We start from the raw sequence: 21,312 nt of genomic DNA, 5'->3' as shown, positions 1-21,312 counted from the left end.
GATAGCATATTATATGTGAAAGATGTTCATGCTTATATTTTTTCTGCAGTCGCTCATCTTTGTCATTATGGCCATCGGGTTTTCTCTTGTGGCTTGTCACTTTTTTACATGGTAGATAATAGGTTCAAGTTGCTTTTCACTTTTTTATATTTTAAGCTTGTTTAATTAGCAAAGTTGATAATGATGCCATTAGAGTTGCTTGACATATGTTGTTAAAATAGTTCTAAATTAATGTATTTTTGCCATTCCCTTTTTTGCCCTATCAAGGGCTATCCAATGTTTGGCTTGTCTGACTTACAAAATCATGACAGCTTGTGTGGCTGGCAAATAAATGAAGAAAAAGTTTTTTATGTTGTCATACATTCAAAAAATAAATATAGTTTTTTTTTTTTTCAATTGTCTGACAATCTTGTTATACAAGGCAAGAATTACAAACTAATATTGATGACTATATTGCCAACATGTTGATTTGGTAGATAAAAGAAAGTGGTAGTGACAAAATCATATGTTATCAATTTCAAGTTGAATAGCTATACTAGTTAAGAGACTTTTATGTCATTATTTTCACATAAATGTTTCATACTATTGGCCTACATTGCCCTCTCTCTTTCTTTACTTTAGTCTTCATTTTCAGTTCTCATTTCTGCATACGTTGTCATACTGAAATTATAGTTGTGAAAGAATATTGTATAAATTAATACATCATGGAAGATAGCCGTCCATCAAGAGAGCATCTTAAGTGGACTGAGGCATAGATGGACTACTTAGTGAAGCTTTTTCTGGAGCAATCATGCATTCATGGTATGAAATCAAGTGGTGGTTTAAAGTCACAAGCCTACATGTAGGGGTGGGCATCGGGCCTGCTGATGTCCGTAGTTGGGCCTAGGCCCACTCGAAACCCGAGCATGGGCCGGGCCTGACCCAACCTGGTTATAATAAAAAACTATTTTTTAAAGTATAAAATATATTTTTGATAATACAAAAACTATTATAATATTAATAATAAAATAATTTTAAAAATTAATCGGGCTGGATTGGGCCCCTGTCAGCCGATCCGGGCTGGCCCATCGAGCCCAGGCCTTGGCCCGATGCCCACTCTTACCTACATGGCAATTGAAGATAGCATGATAGACCACTGCAGAAGGGAATTCACTAAGGGCAAAATTAAAAACAAATTGCAATATGTGAAACCCTACAAAGAAATTTTGAATGCAAGTGGGTTTACGTATAACCTCATTAACAAATGCATTGATGTTGACCCCCAAGTTTGGAGTGAGTAAATTGACGTATGTTATAGAGATCCTAATTTTAAGTTATGTCTCAGATGTCATTATTTGTTAGTATTTGAACACATAGAATTTTTCAAGAAATACTTGAATAGGAAAAAGCGCAAAGGTCCAAAAGTATGGAGGTACTATGAGGAGTTTGTCAAGATATATGGTGATTCCTATGCAATTGGTAATGAAGCAGACACATGCAATAACATGTTCTTAGATGAGGTCACTAAACCTTACCCAAGTATACCTGCATCTCGACATCATTTTTCATGCAATATGAAAATTCGCAATTATTCACACAAATGCTTCATGAGGATAGTCCTCCCATACAATCACTAATATCTTAGACTCCTACATCTCAAGAGGCTATAATAACAACCAATAGGACCACAAGTAGGTTTAGAAGGACCAAGTCAACCTATGATGAAGGACATTATAATTTGTTGCATGAATTTGCTGATGATGTGAAGTCTATGACACGTGCATGTAGAGGGGTTCAATTTGTCACTTGTTGTGACATATTTCAAGAGTTGGAGGAGATTAAACAAATAGATGATGATATATACATGAACGCTATTGAGATATTATTAGATGACACCAACCCCATGATCTTTGTTGACCTTCCACCTCCACAGCGGGTGTCATGGTTAACATGTAAACTTGATGATCCATAGGTGAGAGTTGATTGTTAATTATACGTTGATTGGTTCTTTTATTTGTATATTTTATGCATTTAGCATTTCTTGTGTGTTCATTGTTTTTCTATGATATTTGTAATGGTTGTTTTCATATATGTTGGTGATGTTAATTGGTGTTCACATGTTCAATTGCTCTTGCTTGCTCATTAATTCAACATGCTTGTACACTTTTTCATAAGTTCTTCAATATTTTTTGCTATTTTGGGTCATGCAATTTAGCAGAAATGGTTGATGCAGACATGTTTGATGACGCAAACAACAAGAGAGCTATTCGATTCGGGTAGCGTTTGGCTTTATCTTTTTCTTGTGAAGGCGATACCTCAAACTAGGAGGATTGTTCATCCTTTTAGAGATGTTATTCCTCTGTTTGCCTAATTCATGTTTCAAGGTCATCCAAGAAATTAACTGGACTTACTTTGTATGGATCGGTGCACATATATGACATTATGTAATACTCTAAGAACTAAGAAGTTATTAGAAGATGTTTGTGACATTAGCATAGAAGAGCAAGTAACTACATTTTTATTGACCATTATACATAATGAGCGCAATCGTGCAACTCAAAATACATTGCAACATTCATGACAAACAATAAGTAAACATGTTAGCATTGTCCTACGAACAATATGTGTGTTGGGTAAAAATTACATCTAGTGGCCCAACAACGACATACCAATAGTATTCGATGAAGTAAGCACTTCTCATATATTTTCAGGTAATTTCATAATTATACTCTCATGGTTCTACCATGCAAGATGTCTAACTTGAAATATGCATATAAGATTGTTTAGGAGCAATTGATGGCACCTGTGTGCCTGTATAAGCACTAACATCAGATCAAGTAAGATTTCGCAATAGAAAAGAAGCCATCTCTCAAAATGTCATGGTTGTAGTTGGATTCAACACTTGATTCCACTATGTCTTGGTAGGATTGGGAAGAAAATGCAATAGACTCAAGAGTATTATTCAATGCACTTGATCATTCAACTGACCTATTTGTCGTGCTACAAGGTAAGTACTTCCACTAAAATTACATACATTTGCATAGGCAATCAACAATGTTTGAATAATTTGTCTTGGCTTATAGGAAAATATTATCTTGCTGATGGGGGTTATCCAAACATTATTGGGAGTATCATTATCATATGTTTGAGTTTAACACACTTGGGGCATACACACCTAAAACTCTGGAAGAATTATTCAACCATAGACATTCATCACTTCGAAACACAATAGAAAAAACCTTTGGCATGTTGAAAGGACAATTTCCAATATTGAAAAAAGTGCAATATCTGTTAAAAAAAAAGTCAAATTGTTCTTGCTATATGCGTATTACGCAATTTCATCATTGAACACAATCTCAATGCCGAACAATTTGTTGATGAAGATGCTCCATTGAATGATAATGGTTTCATAAGCAATCCCAAAATCACATGACAAACATATCAACGAGGAAGTAAATTCTCTGAGAACAACTATAACAACTCAAATGTTTACAGATTATTAATCATAGTAAGTTTGTTTATCAATTGATGATATTTGCATACATATGCTTGACATCTATTTTATTTTGAACAAGACTACGTAGACGAAGCTTCACTAGAAGTACTATGCAGTGTTCAAAGGAAGGTCGCGAAATGTAGAACTACAAGATGTAAAGTTTGTTGAATAGAAGTGCAGCCACCAATGTTGGATTACTTGTTTTGTGATTAACGGTTTTTTTTTTTTTTGTTAGATTTGACCTCATTAGACTCATATACTAAATGGGTACTAGTCTGTCATACCTGAAGTAATAATATGGACATTAACTCCTATGTTGGACACTGCTAAGTTTTGGTTGTGATTACATGGTATGTTGGTCTTGAAACAAATTGTATAACTTTGATACATGTTTATGTATGCTATGCCTATAAATTATGATGTGCATGGTAGTTGGTTATGCATTTTGTTTTGTGGATATGTAGTGTTAATTTGTGTGTATTTAGTTATATTGAATGGCAGAACTTTTAGAAATTGGTGGAAATCGTTAGGTTGATTCTTCTCTTCTTTTGATTATTGTCTCAATATTGATTCTAAATTGACTTCTCTTCTTTTGATTATTGTCTCAATATTGATTCTAAATTGACGTGGCATGTATGCTTGAAGCAATGTTGGCTTTTGCCCTTTAATGAATGCATGAAAAAATAGGACTTCCTTTACTTTGGTTTAATATGTCAATGTTGGCTTTTGCTCTTTTGATTAATGTATTAAACCAAGTTGTGCAGAATGCTATTTTGCAAACTTTACTATCCTTGGTGGTAATGGTGATGATGGTGGTGAAAAATTTTGTCTCTAAAGTAGAAGATTTAGTCATTTACATGGGAAGGCCTTTTTTCACTACCATTCGGATGAACTCCACTAATTATAGAGCTCTAGCTGCAGTTCTAATGCCTGGAATCTACAGATGCTTGCTTGTAGGCACAAGTAGGGTATGAATTTTTTGATCATTAGTGCACTTTGCAGATACATTCATTTGACACTTTGCACGATAATCAGTCTTGGCAGCTTGCATCTATATCAACAGAAACCTGAGGAAAAGCTTAAACAGTTGTGAACTTGTGAGCTATTGGAAACTTGTCTCACATCAACATTTTCAGCTATCATTGATAGTTGGTTGTTTCAGCTGAATGCTAATGCGTGGTCAATGACGAGAAGAAAAGAATTGGTTCTATACTAGTCTCAAAGCTCCAAGATTGGTTTTCTCAATAAACGTAGCCTTTTGTCTTGTGAACGTCCTTGCAATTATTGTGAACATCGTTGCAATTATGTTGTTGTTTTGTGAACGTTGATTCAAATTAGTTTTGCTTTGGTGTTGTGAATGTGGTGGCAAATGCCTTTAGTTGCTGGTTTGAAAACTGTTGAAAACACAGTAAACAAATGATCTGTGGTTTTTTTTTTCCCTGTGCAACGGACACAAAGAATTTTATCCAAGAAAAACTTCCAACTGCCATCAAACGTTGCCTGAATTTGGAAAAATCAAATTTCTTCCTTTCACATACTTTTCCTAAAATTTTTTCCATAAAAAAAATTACCACCCAAAATTCTTCCTTATCACCGACCGGGGCCTTAACTACGTCCGCCATTAATGCATCTGCCATTTAACTCTTCTCAACCACTCGCAGTGGAAACTCTAGTCTCTTCTGGTAATTTGGTAAACGAGGTTCCAGTAAACTTAAGGGTCACGAAGATTTAAAGGCGTGGGGCAGAATCGTCCTTCAATGTTTGTAATAACTACGGCGTGTTTCACTGGAGGTAGAATCATCTTCAAGGGGTTTTACCCGAGAAAAGCTGACTCGTACAGTCGTACTTCGAATATCGCAGTCGGGCGAGGGCTTGTGAGTCCCATCTCGGGACGATGTCAAGTCACTGAATCGTCTTGCCAAACGTTGTTCTCAAATGGCAGGGTGGAACATTGCCAGGGTTCTCGTAGTTGATTGATTCCTTCACCATCCCAGTTCCTCTACTTCACTCCCTCTCGCACTTGCTGTAAACCCTAGCTTCGCAACTATCATTTTCTTCAGGGCCTCGAGGGAAGTGAGAACCGATAGAGTGAGAAAGATAGGATGGGAGGTCCTCTTGGTGCAATCATAGGGAGGTACCCGACATCCGCCGCGCACCCCAATGGGGATCCTCAGCAGCAAAGTGGCATCATTAATCACAACAGGAAATGCAGGGACGTGGTCTTCCTCATCATCTTTATCGCCTTCTGGGTTGCCATGATTGTTAATTCTAGCTTTGGTTTCAATCAAGGCAATCCTTTGAGGTACACACTCTCTTCCTGCTCTGCATTTGGATTTGACCGACGAGGAATTAGCTATGGACCTATGGTGGTGCCCGTGGGGGTGAGTTGGTTGTTTCTTTGCAGTTCACGGGCGCTTCTTGATCTCTAGTTGCGTTTGGGGACGATCTACACGCTTTATATTGAGTCCCCTCTGGGTGATCCTCTGTTTGCTACTGATATTTTAGTTTGGCTCTTGCGTTTGAAACTGTTTGCATTATGAGAGACGGGATGTGACATGTGACTGTTATTTTGGTCGGACCTAGGAATTCCAGTACGTGGTCTTTTTCGGGAAATCACGACGCCTCTGCTCCTGCTTGTGTTATTATTAGAGAATTTCAAAAATATGTATGTTACGCATCCATGCCTACGTGAGGTGCTCTTTGTCCTTCTTGTTGTCGTTTTTCTTCCTTTAGATGGCCATTGCTTGGTGAAAATATAAAATACTTGGTCTTTGAATACAGAAACATGGGGTTGATTCCTCTGACCAGCTACTTCTTGCAAAAGCAGATGATATATCGAAGAACCATGCATTATTTGAACAGCCTTCCCACTACGTATTTATCACAAGTTTTAGTCTGGTGATGTCTCACAGGCTACTTTCATTCGTAGCTCCGAGGGGATTGCAGCAATTTTTATATGATTATATGGGAGCTTTGGACCAGGAGAGTAATGTACTCTGCTTTTTCTGTTCTTGCTTGCAGTAGTACAAACTACAAAGTGGCAGACCCCATGGTTATGTTCTGAAATACTGATATTCTAATAGCATATTTTCTTTAGGAGGATATCTGTCGGAAACAAGAAGGTCAATTTCTCATATTCTCATTTAGGGATAGGGCATACACGCAACATTAGAAGTTGTAAATTCATAAATATTTGACTCTGTTTCTCTTGACTCTGTTTCTCCCCATGTACAAATCTAAGTAGCACTGCTCTCTATTCATGTGATCACCACTAGGAAACTGTATGCTTCAGTGAACATGCACACCTATTTTGCTTTTCCATGACTACAGGTGGCAGATTATGCTGCCAAGTGCATACTTTGAACTTTTATACTATTCCCAATCTCCACTTATTTGAAAAGGTACCGTCATTCTTACATATGCGTGGCTGGTTGGCTGCAGTTTTTTCCCAAGAGAGTAAAAAATGAAACTGATCATGTGTGCATGTTTGCATGCATAGAGAAACTCTTTCTTCTCAATGTATTGTGGCTTTACCACACATACATGAGCACATCTTCACATATTCAAAACTCATTTTGATTCTCATCTATTGTAAGTTGTAACCATTATAATGGGCTGCTGATAGATAGATTCCTTATTATTGATAAGCTATTTTTTTGCTTCTCCTTTGTGCTGGTGGAGTTCTATGCGAAATGCTCATTGCAGCTGTTCCAGGTATTAGACATTTGGTGATGATAAAGTGATTTAATTTCCTAAATATAAAGGGCTTGTGTCCTGATGACTTTTCACTTGCAAAAACCTACTTTAGATCTAATGTATAGTTCTATTGATGAATTTTAGGGGCTTGTGTTGATGCCCTTGAAGGCTGAAGCTGTGTGTTTGTGTGTGGTGTTCTAACTGTGATGGTATGTGTTCATCCCAGGCTTGTCTATGGACTTGATTACAAGGGAAATGTCTGTGGGGATAAGCATGCGGAGCCAAATCTCCGAGAACTGGAAGTTAGATACTGGGTAAATCCAAATCAAGTGTATGAGAGCAGTTTGCCGGAAACAAAATTCAAAGTCTCAGATGCACGTGCCGTCTGCTTGATGGAGTGCCCTATTCCATCAGAAGATTCACTCAATTGGGTGTGTGACTACCCTGATGGGGATATTCGCCTCACCGTGGATGACTGGATAGATAGAAATTATGATTACTTTGAATTTCTCACTCCATCTATGAGGAATAGTTCTCTTCAGCTTCAGGGTCCTTGTTACCCTGTCATATTCCCTAGTATTAATGGTGGGTATCTTCTTTAGATAACTCATGTGACAGTTATTTTCTTTAAATAGAAAATATTGGTTATCTTATGTGGGGACTTAATCCCGATGAATGCTACTTTCATCGTGCTCTTTTTCTAATAATACAAGCTCCAGTTCACCTTTAGTGATTTATAACTTTCTGATTGATACATAGTCTGCAAGTATAATCACCGTACAGACAAGAGTTGGATCATATATGTTATTTATCACAAATTTTTTGTTGGTTCAGTTTCCATGTGATTTCTTGATACTGCTATTTGTTTATTTCTTTAGTATTATGTGTTATTGTCTATCTAAAAACTGGATGTATGTATGAAGCTGTAGTCATGGATTAACAAAATAACCAAAAGTATATTTTGCACTAATGGCTGAAAATAGTAAATCAAGTAATGAAATATGCCAATTTCAATAAATGAATTAATGAAAAAATTCTTTTACTGAAAGGCAAAAATAAAGCATGTAAAAAGTTAGCATTGTATCATTCACGTTATGACATGAGAGAGGAAGTACATAAAATAGGCATCATCACAATATCATGGTTCATTTTGTGGTTGATCATCATAATTGCCAGTTATATGCAGTTAAGTGCTGTCACCAAATAATAGACAATTACATGCAGTCACATAAAGATTATTAAAACAATAAAGACAATTCAAAGAAATAACACAATTAAATTAAGAAAGAGAGAGAGAGAGAGAGAGAGATAGAGAGAGAGAGAGAGAGAGAGAGGATGTTGTGCAATTCAAGTAGTTAGATGAGCCTACATGCCAGGATTATGCTGTTGCCCACTTGAAGTACGGTACCAGTGTTCACAATCTTTACTTCTCCATTATATTACTCAATCCATTCGCGGATAATATTACTAATTTCTTTGGCTCGAATGGTTACTATTAGTATCTCTTAATTATTTCTAGGAAGCAAAAAAGAAGAAAAGTAATATCTATCTTATGGTAGAAGGACTAATCAGTTAGGCACATTAAGCTAGCCATTTCTATTAGGGAAAGGCCAATGCAATGCAATACTACTTGTTAAAATTAATAACACTGAAATATTTCTAAGCGGACCACCTATATCTATCAACTGATAACAACAAAACAATTAAAATGCATGGTAAAACAAATACGTTAAACATTTCATAACATGATAATAAGTATAATTAATGTTTGAAAGATCAAACTTAATGAAGTTGAATAACTAAAGTTTATATAGCTCCAAAAATCACGACTTAATAAGAATGCACCAATGTTCTAGTCTTCTAGAGCATGCAAAATCTTACAATTTCCTACATGCTAACTGTTAAATTTCTAATTCTAATTTCCAAAGCTAAAATCTTAAAACTTAACATAAAGGTAATAATTTAATTAAAAACGGGAACATAGATTGATCCTTAAGTTAGTCGTAGTTTATACTGACATTGCTTGCTGTAAACTTGGTTGCTATTACAATTCTAATAAACAAGAAAAATATTATGAAGACAATGCATATATATGCTAGTTAAAACCTTACAAATAACATAGAATATTTAAAGTATAATTGTATACAAACTGTAATTATAAGCATGCGTGTACACACACATATACTTCTTATCCAAAAGTACATGCAACAGCCTGATTGAGCACCTACATTTAGGTTGAAACGTAAGAAGGAAAAAAGAACAAAAATGTAGCTTTCCAATGAAAATACCTGCACTATTGAGCACCTAAATGTCATAAATGGTGTTCTAGGCGTTTTTGAATGGTAGGTCACCTAAAACCATCTAGTTTTGTTGATCAGCTAAGCCTAAGAGCCCAGGTAGAAGCCTTGATGAGCCTTTGGCAACATATGCTGTAACAGGTGTAGTCAACTATTTTAGCCCAAATATAGCCATATCTGGGTATGGTCAGCCTGATTCCACTCCAGTTAAATGTGGTAAAGTATAACTGGTGTGTACTAGTTTAAAATAGTGTCAAAGCTAAACTTTTTCGTGGTTGACTTAGTTCCATTCTTCTGCTAGTCTTGAGCCTCTCTCTTTCTCTTCCTCCCCTTCCCCTTTTATCTGTCAATTTGACACATTGATGGGCATACGGACCGACGAGTAAATGCCTCTCTACATGCATACACATGCTATCAGCAGTTGTTTTATTCTTGTCTTCCAATGCATTTTAGCTAACTCAGCCTTTCTAAAAGGTGGAAGAAGATTCTTTACTGACCAACTGTTTGTGTGTATCCAATGCTACCTTTTATTAAGAAACAATTGAGCTTGAACGTGAATATTTGCTTCATCTAAGGAGCAGCATTATCATTGGCGTTCTACGTATGAATAACCAAGAGGAGGTTTGGGACTACCAGTGGCAGGATGGGGACAAGTTTCCTCAGTCTGTCTTGTTTTTGTAGTTGTATCAAATATCAATTAAGCCGAAGTAACAACTCCTTTTTGCTGTGTCTAGTATTCTGGAGCTGCCAGTTAATATCACGTGCTTCAAATGAGTCTTTAAGGCAGTGGAAGCAGATGGGTGGAGTAAATATCAACGAGCAGAGACTCATGGAACAGTCTGTTCATGGTGTCATCAATTCCCCATCAGCTGTGTTGAAGGTTGACTAGCTAATCATAATTTTGAAATTGAACGTTATTGTTATCAAAACCATCATATTTCTTATGCAATTTTATGCTATGCTGTCAGACTTCCATCGAGAGTCGGTTGAAATTCTATGTCTTAGCTATATTCATTTCTCTAAATGGAAAATTCAACTTTTGCTAATAAGTGGTAATATCTTCCCGTTCTTTTAAGTGCAAACTAATAGTTGCTTCTTACACTAAAGCTGCTAATGATCACTGTATTCATTTTCCTATACTTTCTTTGGTTGTGTTTTGATGCAATCATGCAAGATTAAACAAGCACGGATTGGAAGGGGAAATATTTCCAGTGGGATAGTTTGTTTTGGTTTTGAAGGAGGGATACATTTTTTCCATAAAAAAATAAAGCATTTGATTGTCTAAAGATGAGAAAATCAGACCCCTTGTGGTTGAAAAATTTTTCAACTCATCTTTGGGCTAGAAAGCAAACATTCACCAATGTTTGGGTGCATTTGGGAATGTTACCCTTATTTCAATGAAGGATAAATTCATATAGGGTGCATTTTACCCTACATCCAAACGCATCCTTTTAAGGTCACACTTCCAAAAATGCATGCAAAGTTTATGCACTTATTGCTAGGAAACCTTCCTTTGGGCTTTTGGTTAAATTTTATTTATTTGCATATCCTGATCTCCTCTTGCCTTGTCTCACTTACCCTATTATTGCTCTCTCTTCTCTCTCTCTCTCTCTCTCTCTCTCTCTCGCACACACACACACACACACACACACACACACACCCTGCCTGTTTGTCTGCTTGTGACTCAAATTTTTGAGTGTTTATTTTACTTCTTGAGTTGATGTTTACTTGTTTTGTTTGCAGAGGTATGTGGCTGATATTGGCAAAGCCTGGCCTGTCCTGGTTGTTTGTGGAGGGATACTGCCTTTGTTTTTGTCAGTTATTTGGCTATTCATGGTTCGTCATTTTGTTGCTGTAATGACATGGGTCACTGTGATTTTATTCAACATTCTTGTAGTATCGGTCACAATGTTCTTCTATATGAAAGGTTAGAGATCTTTTCCTAAGTGTTCACATTGTGCTAGTAGATAAGTAAGTTTCTTTAGGTACAAATATGTGCTTATGACCCCCAGCTGTTCTTATTTCGAGGTTCATGCATAGCGCTGTAGGTAAATAATGGTTGTCTGGTGGAAACTAGCAATCTATCTCTCTCTCTGCCACTCCTCTCTTTCCAGATGTATGAATTGATGGAACTTTTTAACTTTTAACTAGATATATATACAAGATTGAAGACATGGAGGAAGAGAAAGTCACACTAACAAAATGACATATGAAATTTAACTGGGAGAAAATGCACAATAGAAGATGAAGGAAACTGAGTATGAATGAAGTAGGATGATTGTTGTTTCGCATGAGGTTGGTGTAATTTTACACCTTGAAAGTTTCTCTCCATTTTCCCCCAAAAATAACTAAAGCACTTAACAATGGATCAATAAATCATTTGAACCAAAACATAAACATATCACACCCTGGCAAACGCCACGTGCATCACAAGGTAAAGCAAATGAATCAAGTAGCTTATGTGCTTAGAACATCATTTGTGGCAATTGTCCTAGAGATCACAAAATAAACCTCTAGCCAGTCATCTCGTATTATTAATCTTTTTAATCAGTTTACTAGGCCTGCTTTCTGTAGCAGTCCTTGGTTGTTTCCACCTAGAAAAATAAGTAATGGTTTCTGAAATCTCCATAGCCTGTTCACAACAAGAAAATTGCAGAGAAGGAAGAAGCGGCAATGAAGATCATGTCACCAAATCTGGCAATAAGATTGATATTTCTCCTTCAGAGAACCCTTTTATTTTATTTTAAACCATTTTTCTGTTTTTGCTTATTTAACATTTTAAAAATTATGTTGAATCTTTAATGTTCCTCTAAGAGAATTAGTAAAAAGTTCTTAGTTTCATAAGCTTACTATTGTTTTTTTTAATATTTTTTTTAGTTTTTGAGTACGCAGGAACTTTCGAAGGAAAATAATTTCCTGAAAAGCACCTGAGAAAAGCTTGTAAACAATATTTGGAAGTCTTCTAAAACCAAATTGCTACTGTCCTTATCATTGCATTGGGAGCAGCAAATGTAGGATGACATGTGCAACTCAGAAACATGGCCATGCTAGTTGGATAGTTATTATCCTTTATGATCCAATATCAAATATATATAGTGACATACACACACAACAACACAACCTTGCGACACCTGGACCTAAGTCTTTTTGATAAATGGTGCACCTGCATCCACACCCAGCAATGATACTCATGTTATGATTTATTGATGTATTTGTTATATACTAGCTTATACACTGTCCCACGTTCCACAAGTGGTTGATGTGTATTGTTCTTCATTGTACACTTAGATTTAATTTTAGGAGGTGTTACACAGACGTCATGATCAGTCCATTCCATGTTACTGCATAGTGCATATTGAAGTCGTTTCTAAACTCCACCTTTGGTTTAACATGAACTATATATGATACTTTTTTTTTTTGCTTTGTCATGGCCATCATGGTATTTGTGCTGTTATCAGTAGTTTGTAGAACATTATCCTCCATCCATTGCATTTGTCATATGACACAGTATTGGCTTATTGAGCAGGTAAGAAGGATTTCTCTATCATGCTTCCTCCAGTTGACATTTTTTGATTTATATTGGCTCGAAAAGTCAAAGTTCATTATAATCATAGCCAACGTGTGGTGGCTGTTATTCTGGAAATATGTGATGTTAACAGTTTTTTTTTTTGTTTGAAACACGAGTCTCTCTTGGTTTTGTAAAATACTAATGAGTTTTTTTTCTTTTATTTGAAAAAGAAAATTTCTTTTATATTTGTCATGAAAAAACACTACTTAAACCTTTTTTTTTATTATCCTTTTAGATTTTTGTTGCAGTTGATTTTATTTTTCAGTGTGCGAGATTCTTCGAATAAGTTACCAAGGAACACGATTTTTCTCAAAGGAAAAGTGGAGCTAGCCTGAGATGACAAGTTTGGTGTTATCATGATTCAAATTCATAGAGCATTTATTTTCTTCCAGTTAATGATGTTAATTTTTATCCAGTTCGAGTGTTATATATTTGTTTTTTTTTGTTGAGGAAGGAAAAAATAAATATTCGAGGCAAGGACTGTTTAATTTCTGGAATCACCAGCTTCAATTCTCATCTATTGCTAATTCAGAATTTTCTGATCACTGACAAGTATTATTGTTAACAAAAATTTTTTCATCTGTAGCTGGGTGGATTGGAAATGATGCAATCTCGCCAGTGGTTGGTGAACCTGATCCATATATCAGTATTAGTGGAAGAGTAAGTTAGCGACCTAATCATCTACCAAAATTGATAATTCGTTCTCCAACTTAATAAAATCTTCATATTGATATTTTTCATTCAGGAGGTAAATCACCTTCGAGCCACTGCCATTCTGATGACCGTAGTTATGGTCATTGCAGTTCTATCCTCAATAGCAATTATTCGCCGCATTCTCATGGCGACATCTGTCCTAAAGGTATGTATGGACTTATATGCTACAACTTGTCCATCTGATTCTGCATTTCAACAGTGGCTGATCAAATAGCCCTAAGAGGTTTAGCTTAGCTGGTTAGACCAGTGACTGGTAGAAGGCTGGTCCCTGATTGGGTTCCCGTGGGTGTCAACCTCCTGTGCAAATTGATGCAATCCTATTCCCTCAGGGCAAGGGGAAGGTGGAGGAGACTTGATCTTTCATTCCTCCCTGGAACTGTAGCTGATTAAATAAGGCCAGATCTGTTTTCCTTTTTTCTTTTTTTTTTTTTTTTGGGTAAAAGGATTTGCCCTTTTCTTCTAATTCACATACTTCACCATTTTAAAGGTTTTCCAGTTGTGCATTCTTGAACGTAGAAGGTTGGTTGCCATTAGTTTCACTGTAGAAAACATTTTAAGTGAATTGTTTCATGCAGGTGAACACCTTTCTGATTTTCGCATAAGAAAATCTGGGCTTGCTCAAATAAGGAGCCCTAGGAGTCCAACTATATTCTTGTGATTTTGGGGATGCTTTTACCCAATGATAATGACCATTTTTGTGCCATATTTTGTCCCAACTTTGAGCTTTGTGCAGGTTGCTTCCAAGGTTATAGGAGAGGTTCAGGCTCTGATTATCTTCCCAATCCTTCCATACACTATGCTAGTCATCTTTTTCATGTTTTGGTTCTCTGCTGCCCTTCATCTCTTCAGTTCTGGGCAAGTTCTTCAGAATAATTGCAACAGTGATTGCTGTTCTTATGATCTAAAGTTGAATAGGGTAAAGTGTGATGGTTGCTGTGGCTATAGTGTTCATTATACTCCACATATTGCAGCAGCTATCATTTTTCACCTCTTTGGATGTTATTGGGCAACCCAGTTCTTCATTGCTTTTTCATCGACAGCAATTGCAGGGTCTGTTGCTTCATACTATTGGGCATCTGGTGAAACATTGGTAAGCGACTTGCTATTTGCACATTTGAAACAGATAACTAATTTGTCACGTTACTAGATCTCCCATTGGCTCTACTATGAAAGGAAAGTGACCATAAAAAAAAAAAATCATCAAGTGTTCTACTAATGGATGCTGTTTGTTTCACTGGAAGTTCTAGATGTTCCATTGAGAGTTGAGTTTCTCTAGAGACAACTTATATGTTTTTTGTTGGAACAGGAGATTCCATTTCTGCCAGTAGTTTCTTCAGTGAAGCGCCTTGTACGATACAGCCTTGGCTCTGTTGCTCTTGGTTCACTTGTAGTGTCTGTTGTTGAAGCAGTTCGCTTCATGTTGGAATCAGTACGACGTAGGCTGAGACTAACTAATCTTTCAGCATTTAGCTGGATCGGCAAAATGCTATCATGTTCTTCCCAGTGCTGCCTTGGTTGTGTTGAATGGACCATCCAGTCTTTTAACCGCAATGCTTACATAATGGTATGTCTGATATTGCTTCTTTCAGGCCTATTATGCATGCCTGTTGTTGAAACTAAAACCAGCCACATGAAGTTTCGGTCTTCCTTGTTTATGGCACCTGAATCTAGAATTATGGCATTCATCTTGTTAATCAATCACAATTGTTTTATCCTTTGCAAAAGGAAGTAAAAACAGAAATATCTGATGTCTTTGACGTCTGTTGCATAAGTAAGCTTTGTTCTTATGCTGCACTTGGATATTGTCCTTCACACACCTGGTTAATATCTGTTATTTTTGTCCGTTCAACAGATTGCTATTACTGGTAAAAGTTTCTGCAAAGCCTCTGCAGTGGCAACAGAACTTATCATGAACAACATACTCCGGATAGGAAAAGTTAATGTCACAGGAGATGTTATTCTATTTCTTGGGAAGCTATGTGTCAGCCTCATTTCTGTCCTTTTTGCATTTCTCATGTTGGACACACACAAATACAGATCTGCGCATAACAAGATATCCTCACCTCTGTTCCCTGTACTTGTAAGTCATCATCTCTTTTTGTCTCAAGTCATATAGAAATCTCAATTTAGTACTTTCAAGTTTATTCTTTGGCAAAACTTTTAATGGTTCTATGACAAATGGAACACTACATGATACATTTGCAGTTAACCCTGCATCCACAAAAGATGTAACAAGCTCTAGTATTTGTATAGATCTGTTGGGGACTTGGATATGTTGTCGCAACACTTTTCTTTGGAGTAGTTGAGATGGCAATAGACACCATCATCCTCTCCTTCTGCCAGGATGCTCAAGAGCACGAAGGAACAGCTCAGTACGCTCCCCCACTTCTGATGGAGACCCTTAATAACCAGGAGGAAATGCAGAGACTCACTCAATGAATAGCTAATAGGGATCTTTAGCCACTGTTGGAGAATGGTTTGAAGCTCAATGCTATTGAAATTGGAGTAGATTTATTTTTCATCTACTCCCAACACATGTAGAGTTTGATGATTTTGGCATTGCAGTTACAGGTCACCCTGTCAAGGGGTATTGCGTGTGCAGGTCGCTCTCACAATGGGGGTGCTAGTTAGGGCAATATAGAAGTTTCTCCAGCGTTGGCCTCTGCTGAAGAACTGGGCTTCGAACTCTCTATTTTCGGATTGGTGTCGAACAGGTGTAAATTGACTTTGTCGCTTGTGGAAAGAAAAGGGTGTACGAGCATATACTTAACTTTGCCTCCCTTTCTCGTCTGTTTAATTGACTTTGTGAGTCATCATGCTAGATAGAAGCAAAAAATTGTGCTCATCTGTGGCACTTATCATGGGATTTTTTTGGGGACCAATGTTTAAATTGGATCGTGATTCATAGGGCTGCACATGAGCTTAGTCGAGCTCCAGTTGGGCCTGCTCGACTAGAAAAACCTCAAGCTTGAACTTGATAGAACAAGCTCGAGCTTGATTCAACGATATAACATCAAGAATCGAACTTGATTCGTTTAACTCGTTTGTATTAAGCATGTATTGTTTCTTTTAACTCGTTTTATTAACTTACTATTCATTTAACTATTTTCTCAACATTCATTATATAGTCGAGCTAAGTCTGAGTTTAAACTAGCTGAGTTCTTACACGTTTAACATTTCAAATATACATTTGAACTTGAGCTCAACTCTTTTATATCAAGTTGAGTTTTGATGAGCTGAGTTTGGACTGACTCGACTCATTGTGCAGCCTCATGATATGTTGTCTTCGAAGCAAATGACCGAGTTCTCCATGATCACCTGGCAGTGGTGGAGGCAAGAAAAAATTTCGAACCAATGAGCGTGTAACTTTTCTTTCTTCCTTTTATTTGCATTACTAATATGGGGTCCACTGCTTATAATTTCTAAACCAATTTTACACTTCAGTTCAGACTAAGCTCAAGTCAGGGTTCACCATAGTCCTTTGAGTTTGGCCATGAGTTGTGATCGTCAGATTTTAGTTTTGGATCAGCTTGTTTTTTCCACTAGGTGTCACCCTCTTCGACTTAGTGGGCGTTTGGGCTTAATTAAAGTCCGAATTAAATCATTCACAATTAGAGTATTTCAGCCTTAGTTTAGTTTTCATAGATAAACATGAGGAATTAGAGTGCAAATTGGGAAAATCAAGTTCTTACTAGAATTTTTATGGGTAGACCTGAGGATACTCAGATCAGTAGCCCCCAATGGAAATTTGCTAAAAGATTGGAAAATGAGCTCCACGTAGAATAATATAGAATGAAGTGTGCAAGGCAAATGAGCTCAAAGCACTATGGAAATTGAATTGAACTGAATATGTGGCATTTGAATTGAACTAAAGATAGGTAGATCTGGGTGTGCTAGACCTGAACCTATCATGGCCTGAGCTCAGTCAAATTGGTTGATTTTAAAATTAAGCTCCAACATCAAATATAGGATGAAGTGAGTGAGGTAAGTGAGCTCTTGTGCTCTTTTGGGAAATCTGATTTTTAGAGCAATTTGTGAAGTGTTTTCAGATAAAAATTTAACCAAGCCTGATCTAATGTAAGCCTACAGTTTGATCCAGTTGGATTGACCAGTCATCATCTATAACTTAGAAACCTCACTAGGGAGAAAATGATCATTTGTACAATAGACTTAGGGTGGACTAGAATTCCATTCTAACTTTCTCCTAGGACTAGAATTTCATTCTAACTTTCTCCTAATTCTTTGCACTAAAGGACCTAGTCTAGAGGTTTTCAAAGCCACATAGGACCCATCATCGATTTAGTGAGGTCTAATGCTGAATCATGTGCTCCCATACACTTGCTGAACACTAGCCTAGACCTGACCAAGAACCGGCCTTGACCTGTTAAGTCTACCTCTCCCAAATGTGATCCTAGTCTGAGCCCACTTATCATGTGTCTGACCTAGCTATAAACTAGGTCCTAGTCAGCTGAACCAAGCCAGATTCGACATTCAATTCTCTTCTTTTCAAATATCAAACATTTCATCCAAATCGCTTATCCAAAACCTTTTGATCTAGGATCCAGTATCATCTCCTTGATCTGGACCTCTCCTGACCCAGCTTCATGGCTTAATCTGGATTCATAGTGTGCCTTGCATCATGGATCTGAACTCATCTTCCAAATCCAATCTGTGATCTTTGATCCAGTATCACTTCCTTTGTTTGGATCCTTGAAAATCTAATTTCAATTTGGATCCCTGGTTGACCTTTTGTTTTGAAACTGAATCTCAATTCTAGATCTGGATCCCTTCGTCTATCTTTTATTTGACATGAGCTTTGACCTCCTCCATATCAGCCCAACTTTGTATCTTCTCTTCGGATCTAGATTTCAATCTCAAATTCCAACTTTTTATCTTGGCCGAGTCCAAGAACATATTCCATATCCAGAATTCAAATCTTCCACTGCACTAGATCAGCAATCCATTATGGATCTCAACTTAAAATAAAGATTTCAAATTTGGATTTCTAATCCAGGTTCTCAAATCTCGACCAAGATCCAACGTCCAATTGCTAGAGTCTCCTCTGTGTCTGGATTGTGTTCTGATTGTTAATTACTATTTAACCAAAGTTTATTTGTACCATACGTGGTAATTTCAATTAATACGCCTAACTTTTTGCACCTTTCAAGAAGCATTGAACTTAGATTGACTCATTAAAAGGGCTATACGTTGTCATAAAAATCTCACTTGTTCCGAATTAGGATAAGAGACAAATTTGGGCTCCTTTTCAAATATCTTCTCTTATTTGCAAACTTGTCATCATACCCAACTTAAGGTTCAATATAAATCTAGCTTAAAAAAATAAACGACTCATTATCTTTGAAAGGAACAATTGCTGTTCATTTTTGCCATTAAAACAACAGGTTATCATCAACCACGTTTGATGAATTGCCAACATAACAAAGTTCTCAAATAAATTTTCTGAAAACATTTTTAAAAATTTAAAATCCAAGAATAAAACATCCTAAGAAATTGAAAAAAAATCTCAAAATCTAATTTGAATTAAATTTTGAAGAATCTAAAAGCAATTTTATGATTATGTACTATAAACCCTTGCTAGAACATATTTTTCTGAATGAAGACCTTGCAAAAGAACCGTAGAAAACCTTAGGCAGTGAGGAATGCAATAATGAGAACATTTGTAGGGTAAAATTAGCAAAAAATGAAACACGGTGGAGAATCCATGATTTAACAAATAATAACAAAATTCGATATCTTTGATAAGTTAATTTACACCTTGATTTTCAAAACCTGTTATGAAGTCTAGGACATTTTGAGAAAGATTTTTCTCCTTTCAAGAAAGATATAATATTTTAAGACCTATACTTTTGAATCAAACCATAGAAGAGTTTTCTATAATAAAAGTTTGGAAATGTTTATTGAAACTGAAATTCATGGTATGAGCCGACCAGGGGCAGAGCCACATGTGGGAAATTGTCCATACAGTCCTATAAAATTACCTAATTTACATAATGGTTGATCCCAAATTATTTTTGTCGTTCAACCAATATGTCTGGTTCTGCCACTGGAATTGACAGTGACATAGCACATATTAGGATATATATTTTCAAGGCTATTAAGAGCATTAAGAAACAAAATATGTGTGGTGTAAGAAACGTATCTCATTCACTTAAAGAGTGTCAGTTCATGATCTACATGTTCCTGTACGCTCAAGAGCATGAGATTTCATGACATTTCTCATCGGCTGTCATGTGTTTCTAATAAGTTGTTTAATAGTTTGCATGCTGGATCGTACATAGAATCGATTGGTTTAGATCAACCCTTAACCTTATGATTAATTCAACTTCGAACCATGATCCGAATGAACCATGATTTGAATTGCCGATTTACACAAAATCTTCACTACCGTCAACTGCTACAAGATCAACAATGCCACGAGCTTGCGCTTCTATTGCTGACATAAAAACATCCATTTCCATGTCTTCAGATGCAACCCATAAAGGTTTGCCTGTTCTTCGTAGCATGCTGGTGGATCATAACCCTGATTATAATATGTCATAATGAACGGTTCCTCTATCTGCAAGACAAGAATAAATGGAAATCGAAAACCGTAGAGCAAAGACCAAACAAGCACACAAAAACAAAGCAACAGCACCAAAATCTCAAAAGGCTTACGTTTGTTGATCGCCCGGGGAGAGTCATTGAGGTTCTTGGATTAGATTCTCTAAGCATACAAACTTAGACTAGGTGCTCTTAAGCATATCTAGAGTGGAAAGGTGTTAAGAGTTTTGACTTAAAAACGTGATCGTTATGCTTAATCTTTTGATGTATAAATAAGATTTTATATGTAACGGAGGGCACATACCAGTCACTTTTAGAGCGTAATATTACAAACCAATATAAGTTAAACATGTTCACCAATAATACATGAACTTCTGCATGCACGTTGCACTTACGTAGTAGAAATTGCAGAGGAAAAAAAAAAAATTGTGACACAGTAGCGATCGACATTATTGAACACATATAATCTGTGTAAAGGAACATAGACATGTAGGAAAGTTGGTAGAAGCTAGACCGCTTCAGTTAGAGATAAAAATCAGACCCACGAAAATTAACTATGAAAGTAATTTTCTGCAATATAACTTCATAGATATGACCTTAACGAAACACATATATTAAGTTAGTCATTTCTTTTTTACTTTAATATTGTCTTTTAACAACTGAAAAATGAACGGCTCTTCTAACATCAAAATTTCGATATTTCAAAGGAACAATTTTTTTACAAAAATAACTTGACGTACGATTTATATAAAGTTAATGTTTATGAACACACTAGGAAGAAGTTTATATTTTGTTTAAAACACCTTTTAATACAATTATAGGACACATGGATAAGCTGGGAAGTCGTAAGTAGGTGCGTGGTAGTCGTAAGTAGGTGCGCACACATACACACGCACACACCGAGAGAGAGAGAGAGAGAGAGAGTGTTTTGGATTAATGGATTCAGCAGAGAGAATATGGATGCATATGCAACAGTTCTAAACTACCATCTGAAGACTGTT

The 21,312-nt window shown here is 36.4% G+C and overlaps 1 protein-coding gene across 1 annotated transcript; it reads left to right on the top strand.

Annotated features, from left to right (window-relative positions):
* The first annotated feature begins 5,280 nt into the window (after positions 1–5,280).
* On the top strand, positions 5,281–16,520 carry LOC116265627 (choline transporter protein 1). The gene is made up of 10 exons (XM_031646364.2): positions 5,281–5,777; positions 7,398–7,756; positions 10,203–10,348; positions 11,212–11,395; positions 13,623–13,696; positions 13,782–13,895; positions 14,484–14,840; positions 15,057–15,314; positions 15,603–15,830; positions 16,004–16,520. Exons 1-10 carry the CDS (start codon positions 5,578–5,580, stop codon positions 16,187–16,189), a joined length of 2,106 nt encoding a protein of 701 aa, XP_031502224.1. The 5' UTR covers positions 5,281–5,577; the 3' UTR covers positions 16,190–16,520.
* The last annotated feature ends 4,792 nt before the right edge of the window (positions 16,521–21,312 follow it).

The sequence above is a fragment of the Nymphaea colorata genome, chromosome 12 (assembly GCF_008831285.2).
Source record: "Nymphaea colorata isolate Beijing-Zhang1983 chromosome 12, ASM883128v2, whole genome shotgun sequence".
In the NCBI taxonomy this organism is placed as follows: Eukaryota; Viridiplantae; Streptophyta; class Magnoliopsida; order Nymphaeales; family Nymphaeaceae; genus Nymphaea; species Nymphaea colorata.
This window is presented reverse-complemented; position numbering and strand designations above follow the sequence as displayed.